Source organism: Cyprinodon tularosa, unplaced genomic scaffold (genome assembly GCF_016077235.1).
Source record: "Cyprinodon tularosa strain WSP-4 unplaced genomic scaffold, ASM1607723v1 ctg320, whole genome shotgun sequence".
Lineage (NCBI taxonomy): Eukaryota > Metazoa > Chordata > Actinopteri > Cyprinodontiformes > Cyprinodontidae > Cyprinodon > Cyprinodon tularosa.
In genome coordinates this window covers 647,372-671,746 of record NW_024039031.1, presented here as the reverse complement: position 1 = coordinate 671,746, position 24,375 = coordinate 647,372, and the positions used below count along the sequence as shown (strand labels likewise).

General features: G+C 38.5%; 1 protein-coding gene across 3 annotated transcripts in view; it reads right to left on the bottom strand.

Moving 5' to 3' along the window:
- The window catches only part of gnb1a (guanine nucleotide binding protein (G protein), beta polypeptide 1a), a 35,582-nt gene extending 11,715 nt beyond the window's left edge, over nucleotides 1-23,867 (bottom strand). The window contains exons 1-4 of one of the 3 annotated variants that reach the window (XM_038293103.1): nucleotides 23,467-23,867; nucleotides 1,261-1,367; nucleotides 822-860; nucleotides 564-670 (exon numbers count right to left, since the gene is read on the bottom strand). In XM_038293103.1, coding sequence (XP_038149031.1) covers nucleotides 564-670; nucleotides 822-860; nucleotides 1,261-1,317 — 203 coding nt within the window. In that variant the 5' untranslated portion in view covers nucleotides 1,318-1,367; nucleotides 23,467-23,867. Of the gene's footprint in view, nucleotides 1-563; nucleotides 671-821; nucleotides 861-1,260; nucleotides 1,368-1,875; nucleotides 2,006-2,511; nucleotides 2,594-23,466 lie in introns of those variants that run through there. The other 2 variants (XM_038293104.1, XM_038293105.1) reach the window with 2 other exon arrangements.
- Nucleotides 23,868-24,375: the final 508 nt, after the last annotated feature.

Sequence of the window (24,375 nt, the reverse complement as noted above, 5' to 3'; positions counted from 1 at the left end):
ACTCCATCCCTGCTTAGATTCAAGAAGAAGCTCAAGCCCAGAATATTGAATGAAAAGGTCTGAGTATCTTTCTTCTCCATTAGGCCTGACGCTCATAAGCACTCCACTGCAGCAGGAAGTAGTGGTTTTCATGACCTCAGCAACACTGATTAATGCTCTGCTTTGCTAGAAAGCATAAAAGTATAAAAGAAAGGCTTTAAAAGCAGTGAGGAGGCTGGTTGATTTGTCTTCAACAAAGAGTGACTCCATTTTGAGTATTTTCCCTACCCTCATGCCACATCCCAGTGCACACAAACACGCCGCACCAAGACACCAAACAGCAGGCACATGTCCAGTGAGCTTCTACACGACCAAATGTTTTACTATTCTCCGTATGCACAACCTGGAGTTAATGTAACGTCAACTGTTGATCAGAAAATGAGCAATAACATGATAAGGTGAGACTTTAAAACTGGAGGAGTTTATAGTGGGTGATTTCACATGTAATCAAAAAGAAGATTTTCTATTCATTTCCTGGAATCAGACCAGGAGGACAGGCTCAGTTATAAACCAAATGAGTTTACCTTGAGTCAGTTCCCCAGTGCATGGCATAGATTTTAGCCAAATGCCCCCTCAGTGTCCGTCTAGTGCGCATCTGAATTCGGCCAACGGGGTCGATGTTAGCTGTGATCTAAGCATGATCAGAAGGAGAGAGGGAGGTCACCCGTTAACATTAGCATGAGATACAGAGTAGTCATGAACCCTGAGCAAACAAGGTGGAGAAATAAAGACAGCCAATTACTGTATTCCTCTTTATTAAGATCACAAGCAATGATTCTTACCTGAGACAGGGTAGCATCCGCACACGCTTTCCTGGCATCCTAAAACAAAATGACACAGTTTAAAAACAAGAAAACATTCGACTACAAAATAAACTGAACAGGCTTAAGGGCCTATAGTGGTAACATTAAAATAAAATGAAAATTTAAGCAGATTTGAGCAGATGAGACAACTGGCCAGTGAAATAAGACAATTTACATTTAAGAAAAAAAAAAGCAACTACAGTCTTGTTTTAAGTGAATGACATCTAATGATCTTCTTTCAAGGGTAAAAATACTTGCTCATCTTATTCACCCACTCAAATTAAATACACTTATTTTAAGAAATTTTAACTTGTTTTAGATTATTTTTGCAGTGGATCTGGTTCACAAATCTACAAAGCAATTTCACAACAAAGTAAACTGCATCATGAGTTGAACTAAAGGTAGAACCTGGACTTACTCTGATCTGGTTCTTGAGCTGCTCAGCCTCCTGGCGTAGCTGATCCAGTTCACTCATTTTCCACTGCTAATGGTGCGCTTCGCTCCGCCGCCTAGACTCTTGCTGATCTAGTGAAGACACGAAATAACAAGCTCAGCATCAAAACCTTAAATTGCTTCTTTTCAGCCACACCAACTTAAGTTACATTTGAATGACATGGTTTACTTTAATTTTAGGTCCCTAATCACATGTATGGCAGAAATGTTTTTTTTTTTATCCTGAATAAATTCCTAAATGAAATAAAATCCTGAATAGTTTCATAAAAAAAAATCATTTTCTCATCCATCAGTTCTGTGTGGCTCAGACAGAAAGTGGATGTGAATCACTTTTGAGGCAGCTCACAACTTGTCCTTGCCAGCTTGAAAATGTTACCTAGCAACAAGCACGAGGGAGCTACTTTAGGCTTAAGATAACAAAATTGAGGAAGATGTTGAATTTCTTCGTTCTTCAACTAAACAGAGACAAAAGACTTGGAACAATCAGTATCCATTAAGAGTCCTTGAATGGCAAATAGGATCTAAGGGGGGAAAAAAAGGTGCTAAAAAAAATCCACATGAACATTGAGCCAAAACATACTCTGAAACAAAGGATTCACGTATCCAGATATATAGAGAGCACCATCCAGGGTTCTCCAGCACCACTGTAGCCGCAGGTGAAAGCCGTCGATGCTCTGGCCTGTGGACTCTAAACTGCCCTCCAATGTCATTCTTGTAATCCTGGGACACAGTTGATTCAGCTCCTCCAGCCAAATCCGGTTAAGACAAAACCTGCTGATGATCCTAAAAGCAGTGGCCATCTCGCTGACCCCAATCCTCAGGTTGACCCTCTTAACACCTGTACTTTCACTATCCATTTAAAATAAATACATTTAAAACTTAGAACTGTTTCCACAAGGCTTTGGTTCAGGAGCTTGAGGCATTTTTGCAAAATGAGGCAAACATAAAAAGCCATGAGTTTAACAGGCCATAAAAGCAAAACACGAAAAACTTTCGAACACCTTAATCTACATTATTTTAGTGTAGTTTCTCCAGTTAAAACAAAGAACCACCAATGTCATTAACTTCTTCCATCAATTCCAACCACTATGCATAAAATGGAAAAAAGTTTACCATCAATTTAAAAACAAAAACCAACCAGGGTTAAATAAGGAAAGGACCTGCCGGTCCAACACACGTCGGCTAGAGTAATATCTACCTTTGAAGATTATCTTACCTCCCTGCGTCTCTCGGTTTAAATGTATGTCCTTAGTCCTGGAGGCTGATGAGACGCTCTGAATGAACACCTTACACTTCATGCGCCTGAGACTATATCCGCCACCTGATTGGACGATGCTTCTAAATGGGTCTAAGCAAGGTGCCTTCGCCTCCTAATCTTCACCATGATAATGTCAGTGTATTATTCTCATCTTCTCTACAAATAACTAACTAACAAATAACTGACTAACAAATAACTGACTAACAGCAAAGTGGTGACAGAACTGACAATTTATCTTTATAGCCGGTCAGAAACTGTTAAATATGACTTATATTCCTTAATCTTTGAAAATACCACTTAGCAGGTCTTAAGGAAAAAAACCCCAGCAGTATTTAGTGTGGATGTAGCTTCTGTGTAAAGAACAAGTTTGGTATCTTTAGTGCCAGTGAGGTATCCACAACGTTAGACTGTCCAAAGTCGGTCCTCAAGGGCTGCAGTCCTATAGATTTTCAGTGTTTCTCAGCTTCAGCACAGCTGATTCTGATTATTTCAGTTCAGCAAAAGCCTGTTAATTAGCCATCAATGGAAATCAGCTGTGCTGAAGAAAGAAAACCTCTAAACCCTGCAGGACAGCAGCCCTGGAGGACAAACTTTGGGCATGCCTGAGTAAGAAGATGTGTGTTGTGTATGAGGGGCCATTTAAAAAGTAACAATTTTCTATGGAAACATTTATTTGTAACAGTGCAAAACATCTTTAGACTTTGATGGGTTCCTGACATTTTATGGTTTACCATTTTCTACTGAAGCTATTTTGGTTGTTTTATAACCAACTTTCCTAGCCGTTAGATGACGTAGAAATTGGCACCCAACCCTGGCTAAATGTGGAAAAAACATGCAAATATATCAACCTACAAACCCTAGCAGTGAACCTGTGAATTTCAGAGACCCAGATACAGTTTCTATCACAGACCTGTCGGGGGAAACAATAAAGCAGAGCTGCTACCATCACTTTCAGATAGGGCACTTCTGAGAAAGAGCTTAGCTGTGCTTTAGTTCAACACCGCTGAACACAACGCCGTTCTGTCGTTAGACTGATCATCAACACCAGAGCATATTCTCCTTTAAGTTTAATCTGCATATTATCAGAGAGGAAAAAAACCTAGTGCTTGCATGATGTTAATGATACTAAGCGGAGCCAGATGTCTGTTTATGGATCCATTTTTGTGGTTAAAAAGGATAAGCTGTGGAGCTTTTAGATGAAATGCTGTTATGATCATATTAACCATTTGCTGGACCAGAAGAAAAGGTCTACGAAGTCTTAGAAAGACAAAATATAAGAGGGAGTCAAAAACTAAAACAATTCCTTACAATGTCAGGTAATAGCAATGGAAAGTGAGAATTTATAATTCACCTCAGATTAGTTTACTTTGTTTTTGTGCTGCTAGCTTGAAATGACAAAAATACCAAGATATGATTGATGTACATTTCAGCTCTACAAAAACAAACTTTTAAAATAATCCCATTACATGTAGATTTTTTTTTCTTTTTTTTTTTTTTTATGGTATCACTGTTGTGTGCTTCTTAATAACAGAAATGTATCTAAAGAATGTGTTAACCTAAAAAATGTAGCCCATAAAAAAAAAGCGAAGGATTGTTTGGGATAATTAAATATCCCAAACAATACAATGCATTTCTTTAACACCATTTATAAAGGGTTGTGGGTTTTTCAATAAATACATTTAGACTGCTGCATTTGTCTTTTTTTTTTTTTTAACAAACACAAATATTACAAATGATGTTTCACTAGCCACTGTGAGACTGACAGTAATATGTACATTTCCACCCTGGGAGCCACAAGATACAGGAAGTCTATTTGTTCTCTTCTTGGGAACGTTTCATTGAATTGGCAAAGGAGCTATTTGACCATTAGCTGACTTCAGTAGACCGCATGGATACTGAAAACAGCAGAGAGGTCATGTTTCATCCTTTTATCATAGAGAGTCCGGGCAGCCCTTTAGAAATAGAGCTTATATCAGGAACTGATTTCTTAAAGGTGTTTATGATAATGGATGCTAAAAGCTACTATAAGGTGCTAAAACAATAACATGTCGCCTCTTTAATCATTCTGTTTTATTATGGTAAACCTTGGTTTTAATGTTTCTGCAGTTGCAGTGTGAAATCAGATTTGCTTCTGGTATAAACAGCTAAGAATTGCTCAGAACATTTAAGAGGACAATAACACCTTGAGCAAAGTTAAATTTGATTAGAAATTATAAAGATAAAACAACAAACCTTTAGATTCAATAACTTTAATCATTTAATCAGCTTGATATGGTATATCCCCTTTTCCACTGCCGCAAACTCTCTGTGCTTTACCATACAGTATTACTGGACTAATTTGCTTCTCTTTCACGGGGCTTTGGTAAGGTAAGGGACACCGTACTCTGCTCTGCTTAGGCAGGCGTTTGAAGGGGGTGGAGTCGCAAAGACTAAAGGGCAGCACCATCAGTCTGGAATTCTAGGGACGCACAGCAGTTTCCTGCCAAAACGTAAGGGGGGGGGCCTATTCGAGAACTCGCGAGAACTTCCAAGGATGTTCACAAGAACTTCGTTTTGGCAGAGACCTTGGCATCTTTATACAATTTGTCGGGGTATCGTACAAGTCGTATTTCCGAACCTCCCTGATGAACCTTTCGTCCTAGTTGTCCATTGTAGTTGTTCCTCGGTTTTTTAAAATGGTGCGCCCTCACACCAAGTCGAGAAGGACGACCACACAGACAGTCGGAAAGGCATACCAAGGACCAATCACAGCTGCTTTTTGTCAGCACACTTCCGCTTGAGGTCTGCGCGGGTTTGCAACCATCCGAGGCATAGTCAGAAGTTTTTGGAGGTGAGCAACGACGTCTGCTGGACCTCTTTGGGGGACATGGTCGCACACAGAGACAGATTTTACAGTTGCAGAGGCTATCAGAAGCATAAATTCGCCTTGATAAAAGGTGGACTGTCGGAATTCATTTTTTTTTTTAAGTCCGCCCATCCATTAAACCATTGTTTTGTTACAGCGAATACACACATATAGTTTTTGCAGGTGTCTAGTTTACCGTCGCCTAGTTTCTTAGACGCATAATGGAGCAGACGAGGAGAAGCTAAAACCATTTGATGGATGATGAGGTCCAGGCTTTTTTAAGCATTTTTGCTAAGGAGGACATGTAACGGAGTTTGAGTTGGCAATGCGCAAAGATCGCATCTACGCCAACCAACCAGACTGGCGAAATAAACGTTGTACACACCACAAAGCTAGGGCTAGGCAAGCTCGAGAAAATGAAGCAAGACTAGAAAAAGCGGATGAGACTGCCAGTCAAAACACTCATGCATGGTTGCCGGAGCAACAGAAGAATCTGCATCATCGTTGCTGGAGTCTGATAGCCAAGAAGAGCTCTCCAACTTGGACTGCAGTCAGAGCGAATGGCCTGTTCTTATTCTATCGCGCAGCAGGAGGTGGGAAAGTTATCGAAACACGTGTTTTTATCCACAGTGTGTTACGCTTTGTTTATGACCATGCTCAAACATGAGCTGTTCTTTACAGCGACCACGTCACTTTGTAGATTTGCATGATTGGCCCTTAAAAGAAGGAAGGTGATGAATAAGTCGGGATTCCTCTTACTCGGGTACCACAAAGCCCGGAGCTTTCAGTGGAAGAGGGATGTTTGCATCCATTCTAAAACAGGATTTTAATAGCAGATGTAAATAAACAATTTTACTCTTTTCCTTTAGAGTAATTCAAACTAAATCTCTCAGCAGAGAAACCATTTCAATGATGGCTCGCTGAATGTTGAATCAGGTGTTAATGGGTTAAAAACAATGTGAAACTCCTGCTCAGATGGCTGAAGTCAGGTGATCAATGCAACTTATCAGCAACATTCCAATGTTTTAACCTCTTCCACAAACAAAAACTATCAAAAATGCACGCTTAAAGAGATAATCTGTTCAGTAATAAATGGTTGCATTTTGCAGCTTTCAAACTTTAGACTTTGTGCTCCAAGATAATACCACCTCCAAATCACAAAATTCAGAAGATCCTGATGGTTTAAAACTGTTAAAATGCTGTTTTAAAAGCATAATGGCTGAACCCCTCATTGGTGATCAGCTTTAGCTTGAGTGGTATGATTCAGAGGAATCTCTTTTTCCCATTTTGCTAGTGGTGGGAGTATAGAAACCACTGGCAGTGCAACAGATAGAGCCTCGACTTTGCTGCCTTCTCTTTCTGCTAGCTATTTTTAGTTAGGCGGTGGGGGAGGAGGAGAACAAGGAGGAGCGGAGCAGACTTCACATTTTCCAGCCACTCCTATCGGCTCCCACATCTCGAGTGCAACAGTGACAAGGAGAGAGGAAGTGTAATTTGATTCCATACAGACACAGAGTTCATTGTTATTTCTTTCTCCCAAACAGCAGCCAAAATATATGCACAGCTCATTTTCACACTACTTCAATCTTTACAGCCTCGTCTAAAAAGGACAGTTAAAAGTTAGAGATAAAAAAGGCAGTGATTTATAAAACTTCTTGGAAATAAGAACGAATGCAATGGAAATAACCTTTAACATCCCTAAGTGGGGAAATTTAGGCACAATGTGACAGGCAAACAGGTAAAATATATAAAATACAAGCAGATTGAATAGTAACAACAAATTCACATGAACAATACTGTAATGTAATTAAAATAGAATACTCAGATTGAAAGGAAACTGCCACCATTTTTTTAAGTGCCTGATTGAAGTCCTAAATTTGTACATTCAAAGCAACTGCGACTGATATAACTCCCGTCACACCACAATGAAAACCTTTGGTTTACTTGTTAAAATTAGAGCGCTGGATCACAACCTTATTTAACTCCAGTCATTAAAGCTAAACAAAAGCACTAGTGTAGCATGTGAACAGGGAAATGAATCATAAGATGCTATAAATGGGGTCTGGCAGTAGTTTTTGGAGCAGACAAGAGTTGTCACACTGATGACATAAGGAGAAGGGAAGGTGGAGAGATGTTCTGCCGCACAAGAGGATAGAGGTAAGAGAGGCAAGCTGGAGGACACAGCCAGATTAAACTAATGAGAGTGAACAAGCAGAGGACAATTGGGAGGGGAGCTGCTAATTAACCCCTTGGTAAAGGGGAGCAAGACTTCTAAGCTTCCCTACATTCAAGTCTGATCATAGTAAGGGTAAACAGGGTTATAGGTTTTCCTAAAAGGGTAGATTTCAGCCAAATATGTTCAACTTTTAGTCACAAAAACACAGACTCCATTAGTTACTCTAGATGCACCAAATACCATTAATGTTAGATAACGAAAGTCTGTTACCCGGCTGAGGAGGATATTTACTGCCCTAAAATATTAAATTTTTACTTATCCATTCTTAAAACTGCTTTGCGTTTACATTTACAATATCTATAACATAACAGAATTAATCATCTTCCTGAGTCATTCAGAGGACACAGGCTTCAAATACCTAAGCAGCCGTCTAACAGTTTTCTGCACCATCATGTGTGAGCTAACTATCATGGAGCAACAGTTTAGCTTAGCAACAGCACATCCAAATCTGATGGTTATATAATATCTCAAGTCTTTTGACCTTTTATTTTGTTAACTTCGTCAGCTTCCAGACGATCTCTTTGCACAAAGTGGTGTTGTGAAGGTGCTTTAAGAACGGTGACCTTAATAATTTACACCCTCCTGTTTGGATACCAGCTGCCCCACCCCGTGCTTTCTTGAAATGCTGCATCCAGCCCTGCTTCTCTCGACTCTTCTTCTCAATTTCCTGAGTGCAAGACAGGGTTCCTCACAATGCCAGTTGGGTTGTGGTTAATTTGTTGCATCTACAAACATTTTAAATTGCAGCAAGTTAGCGGGTGGTTTCTGAAGTGAGCCTGTAGCCGTCTCTAGTTCCCTGAACAAATGATTACCCATCTAACTCTACACCTTAACACAAGAACAAGGCATTTAAGAGCAGACGCTTCCTTTTCATGGGTGTTCCCTGACCGAGTACATCTCTCTTCCCTTTGTCAAAACATTCAGCGGATGTGGCAACAGAGCACACACACTTTACAAATACAATCACTGTGTTTTTTTTTTCCCCCTTTCTTTCACCATTTCTTCACTTGCCAATGTCCAGCCCAGGACTTAAATCAAGCAATGTAGTCACCTAGATTGCAGTAACTGGTTACACTCAACATCTGGAGAGGCAGGCAAAGAGAAACAGATTTGTCTGGTAACAAACAGAGAAATCACAGGACGAAATCAAAACAGACAAATATGGTTTCCACAGCACTCAGCCGCAGGAACTTCTGTATGGTTTGAACAAATAATCTAGGTTTAAGTACAGGCTTTGTGAATGTTTGCATTTATTTTAACACATAAGGGAAATATCTTCTTCCTTGAAGCATATTTCGAGAATCTGCACCAACAAGCTTATGTTATTGTTTAATATTACATTTTCTAACTATTTAATCCTCTGCCAACAAAAACATTAAGATGGATGGATGATAATTAACATTACTGAATGTAAAAACAATGGATGTATCCACAGATACAAGCAGATGAAGCTAGTATAAATAAAATCTATATGCAATGATCAATTAAATTTAACAAATCTGAAATGAAAACATGACTTATAATAGCTAACATATGAAAAAAACTAAATACCTACACTATATAGATCTCTTTAATACAGGTTTAAGTGAAAAGGAGATTTCTGTATAATTCCTGGATGCTGAGTTTGGCTGGTTTGCATAAGTATATAACAAGCAATATGATGCTTTAAGTGGATGTGTGTTTCCACCCCTCCCTCTTGTGGTCCAGTTGGTGGATGAGAGTCCATCTAAGTGCTGTGGTGAAGTGATGCATGGTAAATGTTGCTGAAACACAACCAGGTCACAAAGAAAGCAGCAGGAACAACAGGGCTGATGATGCAGCCAGGGAAGACAGAAGGGAATGCTTCTGGACATTTTTTAAAAGCCCCATTCCTACTCTTTAAGTTGTCTCTTTCCCTTCCTTACCGGATAACATGACAACTGCAGCACAATAAAGAATAAAGTGATTGCAAACTCCCTTTGTAGAGCTTCATTACATCAGAAATGTCCAATTTCCTGCTCAGTTCAAAATGAGCATTTGGGCAATATGTTCTTTAGAGAAGTGGGGGGATGTGGGTGGGGATTCTACCTTTAAAAAAAAAAGTATATTTACTCCCAATATCCAAAAGAACTGCTTAATAAAAGAAGAATGGTTGAATTAAACATTAAAGGCTTTAGGGCTCATAACCCATTTTGGTCCACTGAAAGTGGAGCATAATCCTTGGGCTACATGTTCTGGCACAGTGCTGACATGTTTCATTCAGTCTAGGTGCAGATTTCTGAATAAACATTACAGCGTTTTTTTTTTTACAATAGGACATTAGAAAAAAAGGTTCACGAGTAAGGACCTTTTTTAAAGTAAAATGAGTAAAATATATGTTCTAGCTAGGAGGAATTTAAACATATAGTAACATTTAGTTTAGACAGAAAAGCATATAAGTTTCAATAACATTTTTCATAACATTTAGTCAGGGTGTTTTTCAGGACCTCAATCACCAACCCCATTTAACAAAAGATATTTTATATCTAACCAAATGCAGGTTTTATCTTCCACTACAGTAAATGGCAAACAAGTGTATCTTATTCCACTAGTAACGTGTGCAGTCCCTTCATACAAGATTATGTTAGACAATATCTAGCTATCTAAAAATTAGTGATTTCAATCCCAACTACCTCCTGTAAAATGGTGCATTCACCAGGGCAAGACATCCAACTAGGGCTGAAACAATCAGATAAATCAATTATTGAGATAATTGTCAACTGATTTTAGTAATTATTAATCATAAGCTGGAATATAGAGACTCTAAAACATGCCTTTAGCTGACAGAGCGACTCAATTAGAGCAGTAATTATACCAACATTGTAAAAAATATATATATATATTTTGCATTTGAGAAAAAGAAAACTTTTTGTCTGTCAATATGCTCCATCTAGAACTCCTCAGGTCGAAAAGTTTTATTTATTTTCACCTGGTTTAATTTCGTAAAAATTCTTCTTTAAGGAACCTAGGGCTGGGTATTGTTAAAAAAAATTTCGGTTCCGGTACCAATACCGATACCTTCACTTCGATACCGGTTCCTGAACGATACTTTTTTCGATACCAGTTTTATAATATCAATTCGAAAAAAAAGAAAATTACACAACATAAAAAAGTACAAATCTTGAGTTTTATTTTAAGCTCTGTTTTTCCATTTACATTTTTCCTCTTACATAAAAAAATAAATAATTCAGTGTCTAATATTCACTGTTACATTGTGAGGACCTTTTTACTTAGCAGTTTTCCTTTAGAAAAATTACCATGTCTGACAAACAAGCCCGTTGAATGGGATCCTACTGACAGCGCACCGCTGGTATGGGGGGGGTCTGAGCGGCTCCGACAGAAATATTGAAGGCAGGATGAACTGACTGCACTGATTACGTTTTCAGGTGGATTTTCCCACTTAAAAACATAATAAAACTACTTTATTCCCACTGATCACAGCAAATATAGCTGCAAGGCAAATAAAGGATAGAGTAGCTCCGCCCAACGCGCGTCTGCCGACTTTGCGACCGCGCAGCCAGAGCAGCAAAGCTTCTTCAGCAGCGCGTCAGAAGCTGGTACAAGCAGTAAAAATGAAGCAGCAGACGAGATTTTGCTGCTCTTGCTGCGTCCAGTTTGAAAGCAGCATGATTCACTCCGCTCTGGCTTTGCACCGCCCACGGGCTGCTGAGAGGAGGATGGTCGCGCTGGCTGCGGTCCGCTCTTCTTGCAGTCAAACACAGAGCGACTTTCTGCTCTTAAATTATTTCCGTGCACGATGTATTGCATTGTGCACTATTAGCATCAGTCTTAATAAAGTGAAGCCGCACTTTTGACCTGGGGGGCATTTTAAAGGGGTTCCGCGACGCTGCAACCAGTTCACAAAAGATACACATGAACCCTGGCTGTAGGCGTGACCACCTGTGTATTTTTCCTGGATGACGCAATCACCTTAAGTGTTCCAGCCAATCACCGAAACTTGGTACCGAAAGACGAGGCATGTTTCGATACTCTGTAGAACCGAAGCATTTCGGTCGGTACCATAAAAGTACCGAAGTTCGGTACCCAGCCCTAAAGGAACCTTTTGCTATCTGATTATTAATCAAGAAAATAATCAACAGATTAATCGACTTGCAAAATAATGCTTAGTTGCAGCCCTACACCCAACCCTATTTGCCCAAACGGAAGATTCATTGCTTTAAGAGTGTGAACGCACAGCACATCTCTAGTGCAAAGGGTTTAGAGTGTTTGACTAGCATAGCTCTATATAAACTATACTATCACTTGACTAATAATATTCTCTGTAAAGCTGCTACTGTAAGCTGATCCATGACTTAAGTCATATGTAGCTTGGTTCATAAACCTTTAGGGGGGAAAAAGTGACCACCCACTAGTGACGCATCTACAAATAACTCTTTTCTGCATAGGTTTCATTTCACAGATCGGTTTGTTTTGGCTAGTTTGTTCAAAGAGAAATAAATGAATGGAAATTTTATTTGTGAAATAATGCAGTTGTTTGGTGCATGTACAAATTGAAGAGGCATGGTTTAAATGAGTAATTTGCAATAAAATACTTGTACTCTAACAACATCGCATAGGCAAAGTATACTTGTAAATGACAGGAGGTGTATGATAAATAACGTAATATGGTTGCTAAGGAGAGTCCTTAACCTGGCACTGCTTTACACTACTCAGGAAGTTTAAGGTTTAATCCCATTATGATCAGCATTACCACTATACCAGCTGGCATGACATGTGATTGACAGAGTTTTCACTGGACTTCTAAAGAGCCGTGTAGATGCAGATTTTTGCTTTTGTTAAAAAACAGGGTCAAATTTACCAAATGGGGGAAAAAGGGGCTGGTCTGTTCGGTGATTTCTGCCTGTTATATTTTAAATTTATGCAGATTTGTTTTTTTAGGAGCTGGGATTCTGATTAGTAATGCTAGATAACACTTCTTAGCATTTCTACTTTCCTTAAATCAATTAGCTTTTTTTAAGCTAATGGCTTGTCAGCTTATTATACAGCTTTGTTGGGTTTGTGTTTTCTTTCTGAGCTCATACACCATAAAACTAACATTTCAAGTTATCCAGCCAGAGAAATTGAAGAGCTTTACCATGAAGTTTTACATAGAGTTTTATCAAACAAACAAACTACTTCCCTTTTCCCTAAAGATAATAAAGCTGCTTGATTACAACCCTGTTTTTTTTTTTGGTAGAAGGCATTTTAGATGTAAAGGTCGTTGTTACGCATTGCACACAAGAACTTCTTCATTGCAAATAACCTTAGAAGAACACAAACATGTTAGTTTAAAGGCTTATATAATCGATCGACTGCTGTTTTATATTACTGTCATTTTAAAATTTGCCTCTGTTATTACCCTGGCTCCAAATGGAAATTAACCCAGAGTCGTCAGCTTTATTAAAGTAAACATAATTAAAGTAATCTGCTGTAGCTCTGCTGTAGATTATCGACCAGTCACAACTTTTAGGAAATACCTTTTTTATATATTTTTACTTGTATCCATCCCATCTAGCTCCCTCTATATTAATTGCTTGTACTGTCCAAACCAGTTCTTTCAATCATGCTGCATTTTGTGCGTCACGTCAGATGGGGAACATAACAATCAGAAGGACAGTACGGTTCAATTGATCAGTAAAACATTGCTGTAGGCCGTGAGCAGATTCTAACAGACCACAAAAAAGCCTTCTGATTATTTCACTGGGATATAATGAGAACAACACCATCACTAGAAAATTATAAACATGAAGCCATCTTATTTTATATGTGTTATGCTAAATCACAGTAATCTACAGATTTATATGAAAAGAACTTTAGGATGCAAACCAAGAAAGTATGATTTGCTGCTTATCTGTGCTCTCTGATTAACAGTAAGCTGGTTTTAAAATGGGGAGGGAAAAAAAAGTCAGGCTAGCCTTAAGCTAAATGCATGACTATTTAAAACAGAAAACACACTCCTTTGATTGCATTAATAAACATTCCGCTCCCTCTTTGCTCCCAAAGCCTGCGAGATAGGAACACGAGTGTGTAAGGAGTCACATGACAGTTGCCCCACTATTTTGCCAGAATTAGTGAGGCCTGCCATGCTTTAAAGAGAAAGCAACCTCACTTGCACTGTTATTCCAATCATCCTGCGATACAGGTTTGGTCACATTTTCCCTGTGGCAGTCAAATGTAAGGGTTTGAATGTAAATAGACAGCGAGACAGTAACTATTCAAACCAGAGTGGGTATGGAAGTGCACATGCAAAGCACTGCCAGGACTTGTGATGAGCCTACAACAGGGTTACAGTACCTGAGTGGTGACAAGGTTGTATTTGGGTCTGTGAGCGGCTCCGTTGCCAGCTACTTTGACTATTCAAAACAGAGGCCTTAGCTTTGTGGCAAGTGGTGACAGGGAAAACATAACATTCCCTCCCCAACTACACACAGATGAAGATAGAGGGACGTGTTTTGACAGAATTTCTGCTGAAAGCTTAAATCCCAGAACGAGTTGATTTTCCGAACAGCAGACCAAGAATCACTAATTATGCGTGGCTGTACAAGAGCACATGTTGAAGTTATAGTTCTTTCAACTAGTACAGCAAGATAAAATCATTTCTTATCAGTGTCTTGTTCTTAGTTTCCGGTTTTATATTTTTAACCTTTCTGTGAATCTTCATTCTTTTTGACAATCCTGTCTATTGGCACACCTAATTTTCTCCATCAAATAATATTACAGGACATTTCTATCAGATTGCCTGTCCTGTGAGAATACATAAGGAAAATTAACATTACACAGGAATTTGTTCACAATTTCAGATAACAGCTCAACTCAATATTTAATTTGAAATGTTTAGTTTATATGCAGAAAGACACAGGTTTCCAAAACATATTTTTAAACCTGGGATATTTAAACGACTTGCTGACGCAGCAATATCATCTGGGAAAAGAAAAAAAGCAACAAGAAAAACCTATTTCATCTTCCTAGGTATTCAACTTTGTTGATCTACAACATTCCTTCATCATGTCTGATTAACTCCAGTTATGTTTGTCATGTAATCGTTCAAGTTTTCAGTTTTGATTGTAAGACCGGTAGACTTCCCAACTGATTATAGGATGAAAATATGAGCCTCTTGATTAAGAAAGTAACTCATGAATTGGCATACATAGATTTCTCCTTTTTTATGTATTGTTTAAAATACCGAGAAGATGAGCAGAGCAGCAAAAGCCAATTTCAAGCAAGGGGCCTCAAAGCAACAGTTAGGATGTTATTTTCAAAATATAATGGTTGGATAGGATACATTAACATGTAATAATTCATATGAATTTGTTTGTAATAGAAAAATAAAAATACTTCTACCTGGGTGTTTAACATCAGCATTGCTATAGATCAGTATATATCGAGCTATAATCCAATATTGGTGATATGAGATTTCAAATATTTTATAAAACCTTTATAAATATATAGGTTTGTGCATTCTTGAAGTAATTCTTCTTCATTTTTTTTTTATAGCTGTGTTGAAAATATATCATATCGACTAAAAATAAAAAATAAAAAGTATACCGATAGTTTTGGCAACCCATACCTAACACTATCAGGCATCCTAAGACTGCGTAGGACAGATACTCATCACAGCATCAGTGTGGGAATATAAAGGAGTCCAATGATTATTGACCATTATATACCATGTACTATCAAACTTGGATGCTAATGTCATGCTTATGGCATCACTGGACACAAACACCATAGCCTTTAAAGCTAAAGGTCAAGGAGTGTACGAAGGGTAGACGTGAAAAAAGAAAGTGAGTAGAAATCGCAAACCGCATCACAAATTTGACCGAAATATTGCACTGTTTTCTAATAGAGCAGCAGGGTGAATGCAGTCAACAATGCACGTAAAGTAAGAATGGATAACAATCAGTCGGAATATATTTTCATAGCATGCGATAATTCTTGTTAAAGAGTTTCTATATGTGTCAATAACTCAAGCTTAAGACTCTTTAGAAAAAGAAACAAAGAAATTCAGTCATAAAATGACAAAAATAGATGAATTCCTTCAAATTGACAGTTTTTTTTATTATTATTAGAGGAAAGAAAATGCCCTGTAAAATGTATGAAAATTCTACCCCTTGATTGTAAAAAGGCGTGTTTTAACCAACACTCCATGTTAAAGTGAGACTTATTGTTTAAACTGAAGCTTTGATGTTTTAATGTCTTTTCCTACTTTCAAAACCTCCTGGGCCATTTGGCAATACAGAGACCTTAACAGTAAATATTGTCACTGGTCTTAAACTTATAAGGCACCTACTTTAAGGATTAGTTTGATGTAAAAGCGGATATGGAAAAGTGTGCCTTCCATCTGAATTTATTATTGTGGGATCATGTTTCAGCACAACTTTTAATCTAGCCTTATAGATTCTACAATTTTTACATCTCCTTTTATTTATCTAGTTTTTAAATGTTGTACCAGATAATTGAGTAATCATTTTACTAAACATTCAAATGTATACCAACAGTGTGGGAGTAAATATGTTTGCAGGTTACAGGTTTATGACTAATGTATTTCCTATGAACTGGGATCCAAGATATTTGGGCTATTTTGGAGCAGTGCATCTCCTCTGTACAAGAAAATGTTAACCTGGAAAGACAAACTAATGAAGTGTAGCACTCTGTTTTAGCTCTAAACATAATCGATCTGGGACATGCCCTTTGGGATTGGACCGCCCTAACAAACTTTGGTTCTAGCCAATCACAGTAACAAATGAAAGAGCAGCAGATACCATGAGGAACCACAACTTTCACTTTAAGTTCCTCTTTCAAAGTTGAAATAGTGGCGACTAACAAACAGATGGGATCGCGGCAGCATCATCCTGTGGTGTGTTGATTTTGGTTTGAATGTGGGCTGGGCAGCTCAAGCTTTCATCCCAGCTATGTGTCCTGCCTTAAACCATAATACTGTAACATGATTGGTCTTTAAACCAAATAAGTGGTACAAGATGGATTCTCGTTTGTGAATGCACAAACCCAGCTGGAATACAGCTGGCAGGTAATGTTAAGGGCAAATGACTCAGCACAGGTTTTCATCCAGTTTCTCTCACATTTGGGGGTCTCATTGGCTGGACCCCCACCTTGGATAATTGTAGGTCAAAGGCTAGAAATGCACACCTTATCCAGCACGCTTTACTGTCACTGACAAATTTTTCATAGTGCTCACTATAGGTCCTCCAACAGGCCGATTGCGCATACACATATGCAAATAGGCAGGTAAGGGTTTAAAAAGACCGTGTCAGCAGGTCAGTGAAAGCAGTGAAAAGAACCATGGACATAGATATCAAACCCAGCACAGCACATTGGTTTGATCAGGTTTAATTGGGCCGATAAAAACTACCAGTTCTCCTAAGGTACCATGGACAAATCCTGAAATGTTTGAGAGACCGAAGTTCTACCAAATGAGCAGGTAAGAAAGATGGATGATTATCACTGTGTTGCTTCTCATCACCATCAGTTTCAGAGATCCACCATAAAAGAGTATCCCTAAACAAAGCATCCTGTCCTTACTATGCTAGATTTGCCTTTAAAAAAATCTGTGTCAAATGTAATAGGGACATGTTGGTGAAATCGTTCAAATTCAGTCCAGCCAGCTCCTACATGAATCATGGTTTAGGTTTGATCAGTGTTTTATCTAAAACATAATGTAATAGTGATTATAGCAAATAAATGAGGCAATTTCACAAGTATTAACTATTATCATGAAAACTGTTTAAGCAATTTGGTTTGAATATTCAGGAGATCTCATAGTCCAGAATTATAACTAGTTCTCATGAAAACCCAGTTGTAAATTGCTTTAGATTAATTTGTTGGGTAAATTACTAATAGTTGCTTGACACTTAAACTCAAGAATTATCACCAAATTCAAATCTCTGCTTTATTTTCATGGTTATTTTTTCCAAATTTAAAACTATTGAAATCCAAAACCCAAATAAATGGACACTGACCAAACCGGAAGCTTATTTACTTTTAAAAACTATATGCTGCTGCATGCCTTAAATTACAGTCAATGATAAAGCAAAAAATAAATAAAATCAAAATATGGCAAATTACATGGATATGGTTCCACCCCATAATTAATACAATGTCCTTCAAACACCCCCCCCCCCCCCCACCCCCCAAAAAAAATTATTATCCGACATTTACAAATGAAATGGTTCAGCTGTTGGAAACGTCAGCCGTCCTAAATGAAAAAAATGACCAACAATGAGCAATCACAATTGGTAATAATCTGCATGAAGTTGTAAAGGAAACCAGGAATATTTAATGTTTTCTCCATCATAAAAGCAGACTACATCTCTCCTTCGACTGCTAATAGTTTAATGCCAGCCGCCACCAAGAGATGGAGGGTTGTTGCTTGGGTTGTTGCTTGGACTGAGGGACAATTTAGGATATGTTGCAGATCCTAAAACATACTGGGGTGCATGATGCTAAACTAGATGTACAACAAGTTGCCTCCTGTTGCTGCAACAGCAAATGATTCACCAGGATTGCTGCGTCACCTACAAGCTGCAGCTGGAAGAGGAACGTATTCAACCGAAGCTGTATTAGCAAGGATCATTGTTCAGAAAAAGTGTTTCCAATGAATATTATAACTCTGTCGGACTATTTCCGACAAATTAAAAAGTTCTTAAAGAGGAGAAATGTACACAAATCACCTAACAAATATTAGATTTAAAACAAAAAATATGACATAAAGCAAATGGATCAGTAATGGTGATTATGTAGGACAAAGATTAATAAATAAATTGTTAGGCGTGTCTTTCTGTGGAACTATAAGACACACAGTAAGCAATAAAAACAAATGGGAATCTTTGCATATGCTGACCTAATTCTAAACATGTTTTAAACCATCATTCTTCCAGGGCTTTTATATGGGCCATGCCATTTATTTCTATGCCTAATTCTTAAACTCAATATAATTGATTAATCTCTTTTATACAAAATAAAACACCATTTCCCTCACTTTAACAATTTTAACATGTAAAAATCTAAGAAAAAAAATGTAAAGACCTGCATATGTATCAGAATTCCAGCAGGAGTCACTTTAAATCAATGTTGGCAATGTAAACCTGTGTGCTAATTAACACCAACTGATAATAATCCTGCTGCAATAGCAAAATGTTCAACAGCTGTGGTGTCCTCCGAATCAACAGTCAGAAAATATGTATCTTCTGGTAATTACAATTCTAAATAATATAACCAGAAGCTAACCATGAAAGTGTGAGAGCAGAAGCCACTACAACCTGCCCTTTTTTTTCTGAGCTTAAACTCTTGAGAGTCAAAACCCACTGACTTTGGAGACCTCATAGCAATTCAGACTTTTACTTCAACATGGCTGGAATTCAAATAATATAGGGTGCATGGATTGCAGATTTTTGGCAAATTAGATACTCTCAAAATTGTGGTTGTTTGAGCTTGGCCTGTTTTTCCAGTGTAGTCCCGTTTCTCTGACTGTGACTAACTGTATGATCTCTCTTTCATGCTCTGACATGAGAGCTGGCTCGGAGCTCGTCTTCCTGGCAGTGTGTTTCTTGGAAGGGGCTGTCTGTGGAGCAGGCTGGCAGTTGCATTTTGAATCTCTGCCTCTTTTTTTATCTCTGCTTCTGCCTCCTTGAACCCCAGTTGGCCTAAGCAGATTGTCGCTCACACCGAGACTGGTTCTGCTGGAGGTTTCTTCCTGTTAAAAGGGAATTTTTCCTCTCCACTGTCGCTCTAAGCATGCTTGGAGTGAGGGATTTACTTCAAGTCAATGAGTTGATCCGATCAACTGGTTTTCCTTAGATGGAAAACTTTGAATAAGTTTGACTGCATAATCTGGTTGAATTGTCTCTGTAAAGGGCCTTGAGATGACTTGTTGTGAATTGGCGCTATATTTAATCGGAATTGAACTGAATTGAAATTTATAGATTATAGCACTGACAGTGGGGGAATTTTCAGGCCTTTGCGGGAGAAGATAAACTGGGGGAAAAGATTGATTTCACATTAAAGTATCGGCCGACCGCCGATTTCACTAAATCAAGGCCGATCAATCGATGCAACCCACCAAAGGATCAGTAGTGAACGCTGTAGCAGAACAGTGGCAATATTTTTATCACACTAATATTTTTGACTCAAGCCAATGGCTTGTTTTAGATACATCTCTACTCGAGAACACCTGATTCAAATGGCCACATTACCGCCTTTGTCAGCCTTTAAATGCTGCAAAAGCCTGTTGATCACCTTTCCATTCAGGTCAGGTGTGTGGAGGCAGGGAAAGACCTAAACATGTAGGACAGTGGGCCCTGAGGACCACAGAGAAGAAACCCTGTACTAAAGTACAATTATTTCAAGAGCACATTCTAATAGTATATGTATTTAAATGGAGAAAATTAAAAAAGGAGAAACTGTATTATATATCGAAGCATCCGATGCAGGTCCAGCAGATTCCGGAATTTAACCATTAGACTGCTGACTGTTGTATAAAATGGGGTTTAAAAAAAAAAAAAAGCACTGAATGTTGGAATCTGTAAATCATATACCAGCCTTATGTTTATATTTTATCACTGCTGAACTTTAAAAATGGAAATGTCTTGAGAGCTGTACTGAACAAATTTTCTATTAGAATGCGCTCTGTGTACAAAATGACAATAAAGTCTGTCTAAGTCTAATTTCACAAAAAGTTGTAAGGATAAAAGATCTTAATGATGCAATCTTAGTTAATGTCTAATGTGTTATTAATCTATTTTTTTTTCTTTTAAACTTCTGAACCTGTACAAGACTTTTAAAAGTTTTAAGTGTTCTACATATTAAGGCTGACAGACTGATTGGTACTTTAACTAGCAATGGATGAAAAGGATTGTTGAGTCATGTCAAGTCAAGTGCTAAATAATTTCAATGTTTCCCTTTAATTTGCTTGATGTTATTTCATAATGGTTTACTGCTTATTTCATAAAGATCAAATATCCCAGTGTCCTTTTTCATGCACAGCTGTTTATAAGAGACAAACAACTTTAACTGTAATATCTGGAAAGTAACAAACAAAAAAAGATATATATATATTGATTGTGCTTCAAACTTACCTTGGGAACATTTTCTTTAGGTAGAAAGAAAAATCAGCACTATTACAGACTGAAGCCCCATAATTCTGATGAATGAAAGTCAGAAACCCAAAAATGTAACCCCCTGTACATCTTGTATCAAAAGGCTGGAAGCGAATTAAAACATTGACAAGTTGATAATCCTTACTGGAATGTCATGGGAAAAAATGGATTCTAGTTTAAATCACAGGGTCATAATCTATAGCACCCCCCTACAACCCAAAGGGATGGAAGAGGGGGGAAAAAAAGCTGAACCCCAGAGAAGCATAGATTGAGCAGATGTGTTTGAACTATGGGTTACAGTCGGGTCACACTACTCTATCTGAACTGGAAAAAAAAAAAAAAAAAAAAACACTAAAGGTTTTTATACCCCAACGCTTTTTAGGACCAACTTTAAAACATTAACTAAATAAAATAAAAACAGCCAGTTGTATAATCCTGTTCTTAATGTGACAGAGTGCAATAAGGAGATTTATATAAAACCCTAAGAACTAAATCTAGTAAATTTAACATTAGGTTTCCATATTTACATTTAATTAAGAGATTTAGAGCCAAGAAAACAAATTAGTCAAAACATGTAATTTTACTTAAAAGCAAAACTTTGTTTAACCCACAATTTAAAGCATTTAAATTACATTTTTAGCCATAAAGCACTAATTACAAATCAGGGATTAATTTATCAACATACAGCAATAGAAAATATTTAACATAGGTAGACGTTTTATTCCGATTCCTTATTAGCCTAGATGTGCAACACCCTCCCTGCCCTGAGTTAGCATATACCTGGTAGCAATGATTGTATAATCTAGGAAACATTAATCCAACAAAATAATAATAATCCAACACAAAGCATTCTATAGGTTTATCTGACAGGGACATATCAGACGCATGAAGCTGACAGAGCTGAATCCATCCGCTGCTCGGCAGCTGCCTCTCTCTGTCTGAGAAAAAGCGCTGATGAAAAAGGCTTTGAACGCCATCTTGTTCATTGCAGCTGCCTGGGCCCTGAATACAGGAACCCATTCATTCGAGGAGGCGGAGGGAGGGAGGGGGCCCACTGGCTAAATCAATTCATCTTTGTGAACCAGTAAATGCGACTAGTTCTTTTAGGAAACTAATCATTTAACCAAGCAACTAGTAATCCACTGGAGGAGACAGAGATCCCTGGAGGGATCCGGTCACCGGGAAACAACTTTGCGAGCGCTCGGTGGATTTTTCCCTCGGCGCTCAGCATGGCTTCCTGTGACAACTCGATGCTAAGCCCACTTTCGACACACCGAACTCTTAACTTAAACATTCAGTGATGCTCGATCCGCCTCAAACCAATATGACAGCAGCCGCTGAGGGCTCCATGCTACATGGTGGTGCCCATTCTAAGGAAGCTATGAAGCGGCGCGGCCCAACGAAGCCGCCAACAGCCTGACCCGTGATCAAGATAAACAGATTGTCAAAATCCAATTAGACAATCTTGTTTTCACATCGTTAAAAGAAGAAGTTCAGATTAGGGTCGAATAGCTGGTTGGCATACTAAAGAACAAATATCTAAACACCCCATTAAAATGGCCTCTTACATGTCAGAACAGCGGTCGGTTTGATTTTAAGCAGCTGTTTATAAACTAATTTAATATAAAAATAAATAATCGGGTGACTATTTTCCACGCAATGAGTAAACATCTGGTTGACTTAGTGGGAGCAGAAATCTGTGACATTCAATGCTCCTAATGCACGACAGGTTTAGTTTCGATTCAATTAAGTAAATACCGTGAGATCAACTGAACTTGGAAAGCATGTAGTCCGGATTTAATTTCAACCAGATTATTTTTATCCAATCCACGATAAGGATAGAACCTTTGTTCTGGTCCGTTTTCGTAATACACACACAAACGCGCACTGATCAGCAATCAAAACTACACAGACATATTTTCTGACCAGTGCCGGCGACTTATTGGGCAGGATACAGAATAGTGGGGGTGGTAGTGGTGATACTGCTGGCGAAGTAGCCATTTTTAGACTTCCTTCGTTGTCAATCCATGATGCTGTAAAAGCCCTAAGCGAGTGAAAGTGTATCCAAAGCCCACTGGTGTTTGTTACGGTTATGCAATCTTCTAAATTAGCCCTATAATGACAGAGAGTGCTAGTTGCAATCATGTTCTGTTATAAGCGTTAGCTCCTACTGTGGGGTTTGTGGAGAAAATGTTTAAAAATAACCTATTTAGGAAAAAGAAAATCTAGGATACAGATGAAAACTGAAATAATCAAATTTATTGACTAACGATGGGGACTAAATAGCTTTCTGGTAGATATATTTCAGCGGTTTAGCACAGGTAATAAGAGAGGGGAGATACCCGGACGTTGGAGGGGTGCTAAGCTAACTTAAGTACCGCACATATTCTAGCAATTAATGTCCAGAATAGCTAATTAGCCTTTCTGCCAACTGGAGGGAATTGTTAGCTTGTTGTGCTTTTAAAAAGAGCAAGCTAATTAGCACTGACGACGAGGCAGTTAGTTAAGTTTATCTTTGACCCCCCCCACCCACAGTCTTGGCACCAATAACTAGTCAGCGACAAGCTAACGGCGGCTAACTAAGCGGAGGAGAACCAAGTTTAACCCTTGTCGTTCATCCTCTCTGCTCGGAAGGCTAGCCAACTGCACACAGTTAATGCATTTCCTGAAGCGCAAATAAGAGTAGAAATACAGTTCCTTACCCGCTTTCAATCGAAGGTATCCGTCGTTTGTATCACATTGACTGGAAACGGTTAAATGTTGTGTGTCCTCTTAGCCCAGGCGCTCAGATTGATCAAGTTTAGCCACCGAGGAGCGGCACTCCCCGAACCCAGTTTTTTTTTAACCCACTGACAGGGGGAGACACCGGCTCAGAGGCGCAGAGACGAGGCGGTATTCACCCAGACGGAAGAGCCAAAGCCTCGTTTGTTCGTTCCCAATGTTTGGTTAAAAAAATATTCCAACTAAAGCTAATGTCCCTTCCTCGTCTTTCCCAACCGTCGTCGTCCCCTTCTGTTTCTTCCTTCACGCCAGGATCTCAGTCGCTTCTTCCTGCGGCCATCAAACAGCAGAGATGGGCGCGGTAACCCTGCATTCAGCGCTGGGAAACCCCACGCTGACGGCAGCGTCACAACGCACGGCGGAGGGTCGGAGACCACTTCTACACATCAGCGAACACTGCCATCTTCGGTAACTAAAACATATCCCCCCCCAAAAATGACATATACCTGCGAAACTCTGATACCCAAACCAACAGATGGGTTATATTCATGAAATCAAAGTTTATAATAACACGGTGAGCAACTAGTATACTCGGAAGTAAGTTTAAACATTGGTCTCAAGCAAGAGGTTCCACATTTTCAGTTTCTAAAAGTGACAAAAACACTTTATTAGCAAAACAACATATCCCTATAATTAGCTTAACATGGCTTTAAAATAGAAAAATTATTTAACTGTGAACTAACATAATTTCAAACATGAATAAAAAGATTATTACACAGGAAATACAAAACAGGACAGTGGTAGACTCTTACATCTGTTAAAAAGTAAATAACACATAATTTTTAAACATTTTTCAAATGATTTTTTTATGTATAATGCATATTTTTCAA